The 14,679-nt window shown below is 41.5% G+C and overlaps 1 protein-coding gene across 2 annotated transcripts; it reads left to right on the forward strand.

Moving 5' to 3' along the window:
* Nucleotides 1-6,008: 6,008 nt before the first annotated feature.
* Nucleotides 6,009-14,332, forward strand: LOC115795214 (zinc finger protein 239-like). 2 transcript variants are annotated; one of them, XM_030751035.1, is made up of 4 exons: nt 6,009-6,269; nt 8,158-8,463; nt 10,730-11,101; nt 12,678-14,332. In XM_030751035.1, the coding sequence occupies exons 1-4, from the start codon at nt 6,098-6,100 to the stop codon at nt 13,751-13,753; spliced, it is 1,926 nt and encodes a 641-aa protein (XP_030606895.1). In that variant the 5' UTR covers nt 6,009-6,097; the 3' UTR covers nt 13,754-14,332. The 2 variants fall into 2 exon arrangements, with proteins under 2 accessions (XP_030606895.1, XP_030606896.1); XM_030751036.1 differs by having other exon boundaries at nt 8,164-8,463.
* Nucleotides 14,333-14,679: the final 347 nt, after the last annotated feature.

Genomic DNA, 14,679 nt, shown 5'->3' on the forward strand with positions numbered 1-14,679 from the left:
GCCTCATTGTCAGAAAAAATGAATTACGAATAAAAATCAATAAAGCCCTCCACCCCATTTCCCAGTCTCAGTTATATCCCAGTCACACAAGTGCTTGTCAGTCAGTCTGGACTCCACTCTGCCAGCCTTTTAGCAGTATCTGGACTATGAAACACAGGACAATAAAACTTTGGACGTGGGGCCACTGCCCTCCCTCTAATATGTAGATCAGACTATAACCTGGTCCCATTAACACACGTGTCAGGCCGGATTTGGCCCGCGATGTAATTTCATAGGCTCGCGAGATATTTCAATTAACTATTATTAATGGCCAACAGTAAACAGCGCTCCCACTGCCTATACTACAAATCCCACAATGCACCGCAACAGCCGCTGCCGGCCGAGACCTGTGCGTTAATCCATTTGTGTTGCCAATGACTCATTGATCAGTGATCAGCAGACAGCACTTTTTACAGTGACATATAATCTGTCTGAAACCCAAAAATGGCCAAATGATAAGTGGACAACAGGAGGACCTGATCGCTGACATCGCAGGTAAACCGTGTGTCTCTTTTCTCCGCCTGCGATGTGCGGTGAAAAGAGCGGATTGGTGGGACAGTTAAAGGAGAAGCTGCAGAGGGAGACCTGCACAGGTGAGCTGACAGTGCATCACTGCTCACACACCAGGAAACGCTGCGCAGGAAAGTCCTGAAGACACAACGCGGTGTTCCGTCGAGTCGCGTTTCCCCATCAGATACTGTTTCCCCGCCATCTCCCCACCGTCTCCTCGCTGCCCAAGCGCCGCCCACGCGGCAAAAAGCGGTATCTGATGGCTGTCGTTGGGTCATCAGTTACTGTTCCCCCACTTTATTACAGGGGGAACGGTATGTGATGGGTGACATAAAGCCATCAGATACATTCCCCCTGTAATAAACTTGCAACTTGCAAATGAGCTTGCAATTTTCATATACCACTAATTTACTAAGTAAGTGGATTCAATCCCCCAAAAGTGAACCTAGTTTAATGCACGTAGAGTTAAATGTCAGATTAAGCAAAAAGCTAATTTGGGTTTCTGTCTGTCTATGAGTGGGTGAGTGTGAGTGAGTGAGTGAGTGTATGAGTGAGTGAGTGAGTGTATGAGTGAGTGAGTGAGTGTATGAGTGAGTGAGTGTAAGCTGCTTCTTCATTGCAAGTGTTTATGTTTGTGTTTTATTTATTTTTTTTATAAGCTCAGTGTCAGCTTCTCATTTTTCATCCAATTGTAAAGTTAACTTTTGCATTTTGGTCTCAAACTCATCAGAAAGTTCAAAATGCAAATGAATATCCTTAAACTAAATTTGACACACCTTCTATGTGAGCTAAAGTGGAACAAAAAAAACACAAGAAAACAAAAAACAAAACATGGGATGATTCTCAAAATATCTAAAAATAATCATTTTAAAGTTCTCTGATCTTAAACAGCTCTTGGATAAGTTTGTCTGTACCTGTAAAATTACTGTTCAATTCTGACTCCTTTAGCATGAAAATCTGAGGAAATAAAATATCTTAGAGAGATCGACAATCAAAATCATTTCAAAGGATTATACTGGACTCAAAATTATATTTATTTTGTAACGGTCTGTACCCCAAAAAAGCATAATTATGGCAGACAAAATATGGCTTCATAAACCTCAAGTTATTAAATCGTGAAGGGGAAAAATGCATAACCTTGACCTAAAACAACATCAGCAGTTGTTACTAGTTCTCTAGTGAAATAAAAATGGCTTTAACTGTTTTTTTCTTTCTTCATTTTGTGTAATTCTATGCTTTTAAATCTAAACCCCTGCAGTGGGATTTTCACCACAAAACAAAAATAAAAATAAAAATGTCATGGACAAAGTCTTCAGTCAAAATGTTGACCTTAAATGCAGCTCACTGCAGGTTTGTCATCTTTAGTCATCTAAACTGAAATCAGGGCGTGTCCCCCTGAGGCCTCATGGGAATTTAGAAGAGAACAACAGTTAGTGTTGGAGGAAGCATTAAACAAATTATACTCTTGAAACCACAAAATTCTGGCCCCTGTAGGGGTGGCCTTACAATAGTAGTTGAGTCATACTACTGAATATAGCATTTCTGCCTGGGAGTTCCTTGACCTTTGACCCTCTAATGTGCTCTGGTTCTTCACTGAGACCCTGTGACTGATTGCACCTGTTGTTATCAACCCCCACGTCGAGGACATCTCCTGTTGATGACCCTCTTTCTGGGCTCAGACTTGTGCACAAAGATCATCGGTCAAGAACTCTCAGGTCACCTGTTTGTGAGATGGTTGGCCTCCTCCTTCTTCAGCACCAGGAGCCTTTTTTTGAGTCTTAGAGCTTTCAGTCTGTTCAGGAGATCTTAGGATGAGCTTGAACACCTCAATCTGCACCAGTTTCTTTATTGGTAGCTGATCCAGTCTCCTGTGTTGTTGTTCAGGCTCCTGTTAGAATAAAACTGAGAGATTTTCATTAGTTAAATCTTTTTATTTTTCTCCTAGTTCATATCCTCCTTTTGAGACAAACTCTGTTTGTCTCAGTAATTTACCTTAATTTAGCTTATTTATCTAAAGGGCACACTGATGTTTATATTATTTTCTGAGATTTTTTCCTTTAATGCTGGATTCAATATCAAATTGGTCAGACATTCAAAATTCAATTGTTCTCTGCTTTTCTCTTATAATCTTAGCTTTAAAGAAAACTACCAAATAAATAAATGTAAATGCACAAAAGAATAAATCGGGAACTTGTATTCTATCCTACATGGGCCAGCCAATAAGTTTTTTTTTTTAGTTCTCTATGTTTTGCTTTGTAGCAGAGCAGCAGCTCAAAGTTTGGCACTTTGTTTTGGGTCTCAGATTCGGCTGTTTCACAAAGTATTTGCATGCACTGTTTTTTTTTCCTAACCTTTCTTTTGAGGTTTTACTAAAACTTTGCTTCTCACATAAACTTTTTCTTGAAATTTAACAACAATCTTCTGGAAAAATGACCTCTAATAATTTGCAAAAAATACTTCAACCTGAAATTTTCAAGGCATCTATTTTAGTGGCTTTGTTTCTTCATTATTTATTTTAAAGCAATAAACTCCTGACTCCCTTTTTTATGATTTTTAATTTTTTTTTTATCTTTTTATCCATCTGTGGTCGGCTTATCGCTCATGTGTATCGGAAGCGAAACCTTCCTTCCGAGAATTTTTGACCAGCATTCCCTTATCTTCAACCAGATCAGTCCAAATTAAAGGAAAGAAAAGAAGAGAAAAAACTTAGAGCTACAACTCTCATCCACACGCACGACTTCTGTCTCTCTGGCTCTCACTTACATTCACACACACACACGTCCTTGAGATCGAAATGCACACACACACACAGCAATGGATTACAAAACAGCTAATATTGACCGCTGGAAGATTGTCCTATTCCTTTTAAAAAAAAGAAATTCACCTCAAAATATTTTGTCCTTATTTCCTATTTCTCTCTGAAGCACACGACAATACAAATACACAGCAGTACTCAGTCACACAGACAGACACGTGGAGGCCTCCTTACACACACAAAGACACACATTCAAGCATCCATCGTTTTTTTTCAATATTCATTATTGTTATAGATTTTTCTTTCCCAAGTGACCTAATTTTGGGATTGCTTAGTTAGTTTCTGACCCAAACATCAACTTTTACCTGATGAAGATGGAGACATTTCTCCTCTAAACTTAGCTTTCAGGTTAATATTTGTGGTTTGAAGTTTACTCTTAAATAATTTTATATCACTGGATATTTTGAAGTTTCACCCTCTTTTTAATTGGAGCCCCTTTTCTACACCCAGTGTCATCAGTCATTTTGTCAGTCAGTCCAAACTGCAAGAATAAAAACAATATTAGCAAGGTACCATTTATATTTTTTCTTTTTTTATGGTTTTTATTTTTATTACAAAAACTCTTTTTTCTCTTTATCTCTTTATTTCTTCATTTCTCTGTATTCTTTTACTTTTTCTTTATTCTCTTTATTCTCTTTATTCTTTTTATTCTCTATCTTTTGAGGCTTTTAAAGGGTTTTAGTTGCTTTTATGGATTTCTGAAGTGAAGATTCTTATCAGACAACCCTATAACCATAAGCTATTACTCTCGTCATCTTCTACCAGGAGTGCTATGTCTTTACGCGCTAGACCAACCTCTCTATACCGGGAGGACACTGGTAAAAAGCAAATGGCCAGTTCACTTCAGAAAAATCAAAGGCCCTCTAAACCTAAAAACCCCCTGAGTAGGTATTTTCAGTGGGTTGGCCAGTATCCCCCCCGGACTCATAACCTGCTATTCGTTCTTTACTCTGTTATAAACTCTTTTATTCTTTTTAACTCTTTTTTTTCTCTTAAACTCTTTTTTCTTTTTCAAACTTTTACACCTGTGTGAAATGGCTCGAATTACACCTTCCTCCTGTCATACCACCAGTGACCATTATAATTTGATGCAATTCAATATGCAGATATTTAGAAAAGGTCTCTGCCAACCTTTAGGTGGAGATCTCCTGGTCACTGATAGAATCTGGAAGTCAGTACTGTCACGAGGACCCTCAAAGCGGCGATTATCGGTGGCCAAATTCACTCCTTATTCCCAAGAAACTCAAAAACAAATAAAAACATCTAAAAATCAAAAACATTCCTGTTCGATCACGTCGGGCATCACCAAATGAAGATTAATTAAAATAATAAGAAGAGTGTGTGTGTGCTGTTGCTGTTTAAGCCTTTAGGTTTCTGCATCAGTGTACAGTCAGAATACAAAGGTCATGATGACACAGAACATTATAAGCTTCTGTATTTTTAATCAGTTAAGTTATTTTCCAGACAAATTTCTCAGGGAAGTAAATGTATGTAAGATATATATAAGTGGCATATACTATGAATATTCCAACAGTCACTGTAAAAAGTGCTGTCTGCTGATCACTGATCAATGAGTCATTGGCAACACAAATGGGTTGTTAATACAGGCTTCATTTGGACACGCCCCCTTTGCCTGATACGGGCCTGGGGGCAGTGTTGCCAAGTCCGCTTATTATAAGCGACTTTGGGCTTGTTTTTTTCTAAAGTCGCTTGCAAATCTCGTGAGTCGCGGGTTGCGGTTTTTTGGGCTTGTTTTTGAACGTGGAGTTGCTTATTTGGGCTTGACTTTCTTTCTGAGTGAAACTCCTTGATTATCTCTCGGCGCCCTATAATAAAGCAAAAGACGAGTGGCAGGTAGTTTGTCCCTTCCAAGCCCCCGTTTCCTGTTTAACGCTCCTGCATCAAGTTGACCGGGCGCACACCGACACAAGCACTCCTAACAGCCCAGAGAGAGGAGGCAGCGCAAGAATGAACTCCAGTAAGCGGGGAAAATATAGAAAACAATATAATAAAGAGTGGGAGAAAGAGAGCGCACTTACAGAATGGATCCGAGCTCAGATGACAGTGGCGTTAAAAGTGGGTCTGCACTATATGCAATGCATAGAGACGCCGCACAAGAGGACTGCGCCAAAACGATGTGACGAAATTATTTCTCTAGTCGGCATTTTCTGTATTTAACAGCTGTGCTATGAAATGATCAGTAACAGAGGAACAGCTGATTAGGCACTAGTGTGCCCCCCCCCCAAAAAAAAGAAATTGTGTCCGCATACACCTCTGAAAGTAGCTGCGGTCCTAATGGGAGACGTACCAAAGGCATTCCCCAGATTTTGTGAAATATGTGCTCACCATGCTTTAGTTCAACATGCTGATACAGAGAAGCACACACACAAAAACTGTGCATCCTTCTGTTCTATGAGGCTAAGAACCATTTGTTTGACTGCTCCAAAACACAATGAGATAAAACAAAGAAGTGAGCTATGCTACTATAGAGCTATACTGTTTAAACTCGGCCTCAGTTTTACACAGTGTTGTGGGTTGCCAGTTGGGCTTTTTTTGGGCTTGTTTCCATAGAGCTGGTTGCTTGTTTCTGTCGCGAAATCTGGCAACACTGCCTGGGGGGCTTTAGTATCGAATGTAACGTCACTGACCCTCACCTTCCCTCGTGTGTGTCTGCGCATGAAGCGTGTTAGTGTTGTGGTGTCTGAGCTGAGTCTCTGAGCTGTTGGAGTAACAATGCTTTCAGTTCAGTATCTGAGAGAGTTTATCAACGAGCGGCTAACTGCTGCTGCTGAAGAAATATTCACAGAGTTTGAAAAAACCATCGTCCAGTACGAGGAAGAGATCGAGCTTCAGCGCAGACTGCTGGATATCACCTGGAAACCCGAAATAAAGCTGCACAGGACAGGTGAGTCAGTCTGAGGGGCTCCACGAACGCACACATGAACGGGACTCCTGGAGGATCCTGATCAGAGCTCTGCTGCTTTTATTTGGAAGCTGTGAGCGAACAAAGAGCAGACGAAGGAAACTGACCGCAGGTCACGTGTTTCCGCGGGGCTCAGATCAGCTGAGCTTTGGCCCCGTTAATTCGGACTCTCGCATTTGGTGGGACTTGAGTGCTTTTTTTTTTTTTTTTAATATATATCCCCATAATTCCCTGTTTCCAGAATCAGGAATGTTTTGTGGAAAACTCGCACTGAACAGTGTCTGTCACAAATCCATCAGCAGCTCCTGGTGGGACGCTGTGGATCTTTTCTGCTCCTTTAAATAAACTTTAATCTTCGTCCCGTTTGTTGGAGTTTCTCTGGAGCCGCATTCATGGAGGTTATGACTCTCACTCATCAGTGGTGTTCATCACTTCATTTAAGTTTGTTTTCTTTAATGTAAGTTCACTGGAAAAGCTTCTGTTCCTGCCCTCTTTTAAGATTTTGTACTTTGAGTTTCTTATGAGACGTTTTCATTTCTGACTCATTTTTAATCTTCATTAATCTGAGATGCGTGGCATCATTAACCCCAGGAGCGCAGCTTTATACTTTCTGAGGGGTATACAGACACATTTGAAGGAGCACAGGGGCGCCAAATCAGCGCCGTGCCTCTGTTATTGATCATATATGCACAGCTGTTAGATACAGAAAATGCTGATTAGAGAAATAACTTCCCCACATCCCTTTAAAAAGGTGCTACTTCATCAGCTCCCCCAGCAAAGAACCACTCCAGCTGGGGTCGCGTTGGTTCTCAGCTGGCATGGGGAGAAAGGCAGGATACACCTGGACAGGTGGGCAGTCTGTTGGTTTAGGCTGATGTCTGTGTGAAGTCTGAAGAACTCATCACTTGTCGAAGAAAAACCTGACTCCAGACCCTGGTTTCCTTTAGTTTGCTGTAGTTTTGTGTTTATTAAAGTATACCGGTATACGGTGGGTTTACAGGCACAGAGGGTGGGTGTGAGTAGGTAAACCAACCCAGAGCCATCTACAAGAATATTTATACAGGAGACTACAAAGGAGAGTGGGGAGGTGACAGACACTGGAGGAAGGGTTGCTGATTTCATACAAAGAACCAAAGTAAGACATCAAAGGGCCACAGGGGTGCCAGGCTACTACAACAGCAAGAAAACAAAAGACTGAATGGTAATGGGAACAGGAGGTCACTCTCCAGGAGATGGGGAGCGTCTTGGTGACAGTCAAAGGTATCACACCTACAGGATCAAATAGTCACAGGAACAGGTATTCACACTTCAGAATGTGGGAAGCTTCCTGGTGGCCTTCAGGGACTATTTACATTAACGTCTTCATAACATGGTGCAGCCTTGTCTTTGTTAGCAAAAATGAACAATTCAACACACTCCATTTCCAACATAATCTATGGATTCATCATCCCGCAGACATTTGTGCTGCAAGTCCCTTCTCGGGGAGTGCTTTTGCCAACTTTGTATCCTCATAAAATTGGCATTCATGATGGGAAATTACAAAATGTTAGCAGTTCCATATTTTAGAGTTCTTGTAGAAACAGGTAAATAATCCAAGAGATATTCTCACTTGTGGATAGTTTAGTCTAGGGCTGGGCAACATGGAAAAGATCTTATAACAACACACACACACACACACACACACACACACACACACACACACACACACCCTAACTCTGTTTCTCAAACAGCTTCTCACACTCAGCACTTTCTCTTTCACTTGCATATATGCTCACACTGTAAAGCCCTGCTAAAGGAATCAGACTTGGAAGCATTTATTGAATTTTTTTTAATAACCCATTATTAATGTTTCTCTTTTGTCCCTTTGTAGCTTCAGAACTTAGACAGAGTCTTTGCAGTAAGGAGGAGGAGGCTCTCCCTGAGCAGAAGCTCTGGAAACAGGAGAGGAGCTCCAGTCTGGACCAGGAGGAACCAGAACCTCCACAGATTAAAGAGGAAGAGGAGGAACTCTGCAGCAGTCTGGAGGGAGAGCAGCTGGTACTGAAGGAGGAGACTGACACCTTTATGGTGTATGCTGCTCCTTATGTGGAAAGAGGCCCCAATGAGCAGCTCCTCAGTGAGAACTCTCCTGAAAGTAGGAGTAGAGATCAGGGAGGGAGCGAGGATGGAGACTCAGGTGAGAAGCGTGTCACACTGTCACACACACCCCAGTCTAAAGTGTCTCAGTCCCAGATGCACTTATTAGCACCCTGCTAAGTTTCAGAGTGTCTCTCAGTAGAACAATGATGGAGCACTTTCCAGCACCTTGCTCCAGGGTTATAATTGTTTTGGGTTTTACATTATAGTTTAGTTTTAGTTCATTTTAACTTTTTTTCCCTCTAATTCATTTAGTTTTAGTTAGTTTTCAGAGTGGTTTTGCTCATTTTTATTAGTTTTTATTTTTGGTTTCATGCTTAGTTTTAGTTAGTTTCAGTATTAGTTTTAGTATTTTCATACTTAATCAGGTGCAAGATTCAAGGCACAAAAGTGACTATTGTGTAATGAAAACTCGACAAAAGATACCCTTTAAAGAAATATATTCAGCAACCAACTGTTCACAAGACAGCAGCAGTACGTGCTAAATGTGTGTAATATTAAGGACACACATGAACATCAACAGGGAGAAACAAAGAAAAACGTGAACTCCAAAACTCAATAAGTTGAATCATATTCCTCTGTTAAAAACAATAGAGGATGATCTCACACGCTGGAACTCTCTACCTATATCTATCATGGGGGGAGTTGCCACAGTAAAAATGATGATTTTGCCTAAAATCAATTATCTGTTTTCACTGATCCCTAATAAACCTTGTGTTGCCTGGTTTAAGTCCCTGGACTCAAACATTTCAAAATTTTTGTGGAAAAATAAGACCTCAAGAATAAGTTTAAAGACTTTACAAAAGCTAAAATGCAATGGTGGTCTAGAACTTCCAAACTTTTATCACTCTTTCTTTAGACAGCCCATGGCTGGATCTAGAACAAACACTCTGTGGAAAAGTGAAAATCTCTGACTTACCTTTCATTAGCGTCAGTATTAAACATCATAGCTGCTTTAAAAGCCTTAACATAAACACATCTCTGACAGCCTGGTGGGAATTCTTAAAGATAACAAAGTCTTCACTTATCCCATGTAAACTGACACCCATCTGGAACAATCCAGATATATGTCAGAAAAAGACAGTACTGAACTTTCAACATGGCAAGAGAAAGGAATAAAGAATTTAGAACATGTTATTCATAATGGGACCTTTATTTCATTCGAAGAACTTATTTCAAAATATGAAATTAGCAATAGCAAATTTCTTGAATACCAGCAGTTGAGGTCCATCATACAGGCAAGGTTTAATTTAAATAATTTAAAATTAGAAAACCCTGTATTGGTAACAGAATTTCTAAATCTTTATACCCCTAAATTATTGTCAAAAATATATGTTATTATTAAAAATTAATGATTCAATATCCCTCCCAACTACAAAATGGGAGCGAGATCTTTCCATGAACCCAGAGGAAAACTTCTGGACACAGATATGTTTAAACACTTTCAAAATGACTAAAAGTCCAAATTTACAACTTATACAATACAAAACTCTCCATAGAATACATTATACAGGACACAGGATGTTCCAAATGGGCCTCAGAGACACAAATATATGCACAGTCTCAAGAGCACGGAGGAGATTTCAGGAGACAGGCAGTTACTCTAGGAGAGTTGGACAGGGTCATAAAAGGTCCTTAACCCATCAGCAGGACTGTATCTGCTCCTTTGTGCAAGGTGGAACAGGATGAGCACAGCCAGAGCTACAAAATGACCTCCAGCAGCTGCTGGTGTGAATGTCTCTGACCAAACAATCAGAAACAGACTTCATGAAGGTGGCCTGAGGGACCGACGTCCTCTAGTGGGCCCTGTGCTCACTGCCCAGCACCGTGGAGCCTGATTGGCATTTGCCATAGATACCAGAATTGGCAGGTCCACCACTGGCACCCTGTGCATGACCGGTTTGGTGGTGGGTCAGTGATGGTCTGGTCCAGATCTGGGAGGAGATTTCCCCCAGGACACCATCCGTCATCTCATTAGGAGCCCTGACATTGTCAGGCATGCATACAAGCTCATGGTGGCCGCACAAACTACTGAGTACCATTTTGAGCTGCTGCAATGAAATTGCAGTAAAATATTTGAGCCTTCTGCATCATTTTTTTTTTAACCTTGATGTTTGGAAATCTTTGAATTCAGCATCTGTAGGTCCATAATTTGTTTTTCCATCAAACAATGTGGCATCCTTTCATACCTAACACATTACCAGTCCATGTCAGTGTAGATATTTTCCCATTGCGATATGATGTGTTTTCCAAGTGTTTTGTTTTTCAGTATTTACTATTTTCTTGTATCGATTTTGTCCCTTCAGACCTCCCACAGCATCATGATGTTGAGGAGGAGGAGGAGGAGGAGGATCTCCCTGAGCAGCAGCTCTGGAACCAGGAGAGGATCTCCAGTCTGGACCAGGAGGAACCAGAACCTCCACAGATTAAAGAGGAAGAGGAGAAACTCTGCAGCAGTCTGGAGGGAGAGCAGCTTGCACTGAAGGAGGAGACTGATACCTTTATGTTGACTGCTGCTTATAAGGAAAGAGACCACAGTGAACCAGAATCAGACAGGGAGCAGCTCCTTTCTTATAGCTTTGCTGACACCAACGGCAGAGATCAGCGAGCAAACAAGTATGAAGACTCGGCATCAACTGGAACTGCAGAGCAAAAGCCAAAGAAGAGAAATCAGAAAGGTTGGGTATCTGCTATATAAGCGCCATATACAGATAATGGTGTTATGGTAGTCGTGTGGTGTTGCATGTTTACTCCTGGGATTACGGTAGGCACACGTCACATGGGAGGTGTTTATACAACCTGAATGCCATGTTGGAACTGGATCATCTGTTGGTTACCAAAGAGCGAGTCAGCAGTGCAGTACTCCCTGCTTAAATGGTGTAGTGGCAAAAGGTGTGGAGTCGTTACACATGCTACAATGATCTTCTTACTTTTGATTGAGGTGTTAAACATCCAGCACAAATGCTTATTGTAGGATCTCTTCCTGACCTTATAAACACAGTTTTGCAGGATCACCAGAGTCTGCGGCAGCGCTGATCTGTGCCCTGTGTTTATCAGCCCAAATATGATGGTGTTTTTGTCTGATTTTAAGAACAGGAAATAAGACATCATCCAGGATAACAAATGGATTTGTATCTGGCACCATCTATCAATTTTCTTCCACTTATCCAGTGCCAGGTCACGGGGGCAGCAGCCTAAGCAGAGAAGCCCAGACCTCCCTCTCCCCAGCCACCTCCTTCAGCTCATCTGGGAGGGCCCCAAGGGGTTCCCTGGCCAGCCGGAACACCTGACCCAAGAGGGGCCCAGGAGGCATCCTATTCAGATGTCCAAACCACGTCAACTGACTCCTTTTAATATGGAGGAGCAGCGGCTCTACTCTGATCCCCTCCTGAATGACTGCACTCCTCACCCTATCTCTAAGGGAGAGGCCCGTCAACCAACAGAGGAAGCTCATTTCCGCCGCTTTATCTGTGCTCTCGTTTATTCGGTCTCTACCCAAAGCTCGTGACCATAGGTGAGGGTAGGGGTGTAGATTGACCCGAAAATAGACAGCTTTGCTTTTATACTCAGCTTCCTCTTTACCACAACAGACCGGTGAAGTGTCCACATCACTGCAGTTGCAGCCCCGATCTGTCTGTCAATCTCCCACTCCCTTCTTTCATGAACAAGACCCAGAGATACATAAACTCTTCCACTCAGGACAGCAACTCTTCCCTGAGCTGGAATGGGCACTCCACCCTTTTCTGGCTGAGGACCATGGCCTCAGACTTAGGTGCTGATTCTCATGCCAGCCGCTTCACACTTGGCTGCCAACTGTTCCACTGTGAGCTGGAGGCCCCCACCTGATGAAGCCAACAGGATCACATCATCCACAAAGAGCAGAGATGAAATTCTGATGCCATCAAGGTGGAAGCCTCCCCTCACTTGGATATGTCTAGAAATTCTGTCTATGAAATCATAAACAGTATCAGTGACAAAGGGCAGCCCTAACGAAGGGCAATAAGATGGTGATTCATGGCGGAGTGCAGCTGGCCTCAAAGATAAAACTAGTCAGATCCTTTTGTAATAAAGACTTAAACAAAAGCAAAATCTCTAATATTTGAATGATTAAAGTGGGACTGTCTTTTTTTCCGGCTTTTACTGTATTGTAGGGAGCTGCTAAGAGTTTGAAATACATTTTTTCAACAGTTATTTCTCTGAATTCTCCTGCCTTCACATCAGTAACCCTTTTCTTGTTTCCCTTTTTACTTCCAGAACTCCCACAGCAGCATGTCTGTAAGGAGGAGGAGGAGGTTCTCCCTGAGCAGCAGCTCTGGAACCAGGAGGTCCAGTCAAGTCGGGACCAGGAGGAACCAGAACCTCCACAGAATAAAGAGGAACAAGAGGAACTCTGCAGCAGTCAGGAGGGAGAGCAGCATGCACTGAAGGAGAAGACTGATACCTTTATGGTGTTTGCTGCGGATGAAAGAGGCCACAGTGAACCAGAATCAGACAGGGAACAGCTCCCCTCTCACAGCTCTCCTGAAACTGAGAGCACACTTGAAAAATCCAGCAATAATGAAGATTCAGAGTTAACTGAAAATGTGGAGTCAATACCAAAGAAGAGACGGAGAACTCACACTGATGTAGACAGCTCACCTGCTTCAGAAAGCCAGAGTAATGCTGGCACAGGTAGAAAGTCTGACGTTATCAAGAATCAGTTCCGAACAAAAAAACACCACACTGCTACGACTTTACGTGCTTGCACAACATGTGGGAAAGAATTTAGCAGTGGTTATTTGTCTGTCCACATGAGAATTCACACAGGTGAGAAACCATATTCTTGTAAAACTTGTGGGAAGCGCTTCAATCAAAGCAGTACTCTGCATAGCCACATGAGAACCCACACAGGTGAGAAACCATATTCTTGTGATATATGTGGAAAGCGTTTCTCTCAAAGTGCTTCTTTGTATCTCCATAAACCAGTTCACGCAGTCAAGAAGCCGTATTCTTGTGATGTATGTGGGAAAGGTTTCAGTAATAAAAATTATTTGCCTGACCACATGCGTGTTCACACAGGTGAGAAACCATATGCTTGTGAAATATGTGGGAAAGTTTTCGCTCACTGCTCTACTTTTAACCTCCACAGGAGAACCCACACAGATGGGAAGCCATGTTGTGAAATATGTGGGAAAGCATATGCTGACAGGCAAAATTTGAAACGCCATTTGTTGACGCACTCGAGCGAGAAACTATTTTCGTGTGAAACATGTGGAGCAAAATTTGCTAAACAGCAAAAGCTGAAGTGCCACAAGAAAACCCACACAGGTGAAGGGCCGTTATTCATGTAAAAAAAATGTGGGACAAGGTTCAAACAAAGCAATCATTTTTTTCTCCACATGCAAACTGAAATATGTGAGAAGCTGAATTCTTCTGAAATACACGAAGTGTCTGAGTCAAAGAAATAATTTGTCTTCATGAGAATCTGTGAAAGAAAGTTTGAGGAACAAACATCTTTATTCTTATGAAGTTGGTCACTCATATTTATGGGTTAATGTCTCCAATCTTTTTTTTAATTCTATAAATGTGTTTCTGAAGAATATTTGTAGATGTAAAAAAGCCTGCGAGTAAGGGCGGGTGAAGGTGCTCCTTTGCAGATTAACAAATCTTTGTGTTTCCCATCACTTCCATTTACTTTTGTTCAAACATGCAAAATTGGCTGTAAAATATTTTCTGCTGTATTCCTGTTTGGTCACAGTTTTTTTTTTTTTTTTTGGAGACTTTGACTGAGAATCCCTCCAGTTCGTTCTGCCAGCTTTTTAATGATTTGTTTAGAGCATACTGTTTCTTTTGATGCATTCATGTATTTGGTGACTTCATCAGCTTTTATTGTCTCAGAATTTAGAGGTGATCCTAACAAACTGCAGATGTTTAACATGATGTTGTAGAGCATGCTGTATAAATAAAGTTAATTTCTCAGTTCTGGTTTTCAGGTTTTTGTGTTCAGATTAACAGACTGCAGGTTTCCAGGCTGCTTTTTTTCTCCAGGTGTCTCCTGGTGCTTCCTGCTGTAGGTTTAATGTGGAAATATGCAGATTTCTGTTCTTTCCTTTTTCATGAAGAAGAGGGCAGGACTCTTTGAAACAGATTGTTCATAAACCATATTTGAATACGACAAATGTGCGCAGCATGAAGCTTGCGTGTAGTTTATAAAGTGAGCGTGGGCGCTGAGGATGCTCTGCTCTGAGCTGTTCCAGACTCCAGGAGTTTGAGGTGT

The sequence above is a fragment of the Archocentrus centrarchus genome, chromosome 17, assembly GCF_007364275.1.
Source record: "Archocentrus centrarchus isolate MPI-CPG fArcCen1 chromosome 17, fArcCen1, whole genome shotgun sequence".
NCBI lineage: Eukaryota > Metazoa > Chordata > Actinopteri > Cichliformes > Cichlidae > Archocentrus > Archocentrus centrarchus.

Bases quoted from the DNA above. Each gene is read 5' to 3' on its own strand.
- LOC115795214 (XM_030751035.1), top strand. From the start codon at position 6,098: ATGCTTTCAGTTCAGTATCTGAGAGAGTTTATCAACGAGCGGCTAACT. The intron at 8,464-10,729 runs GTGAGAAGCGTG...TTGTCCCTTCAG, and splicing joins GAGCGAGGATGGAGACTCAG to ACCTCCCACAGCATCATGAT. The intron at 11,102-12,677 runs GTTGGGTATCTG...TTTTACTTCCAG, and splicing joins AAAGAAGAGAAATCAGAAAG to AACTCCCACAGCAGCATGTC.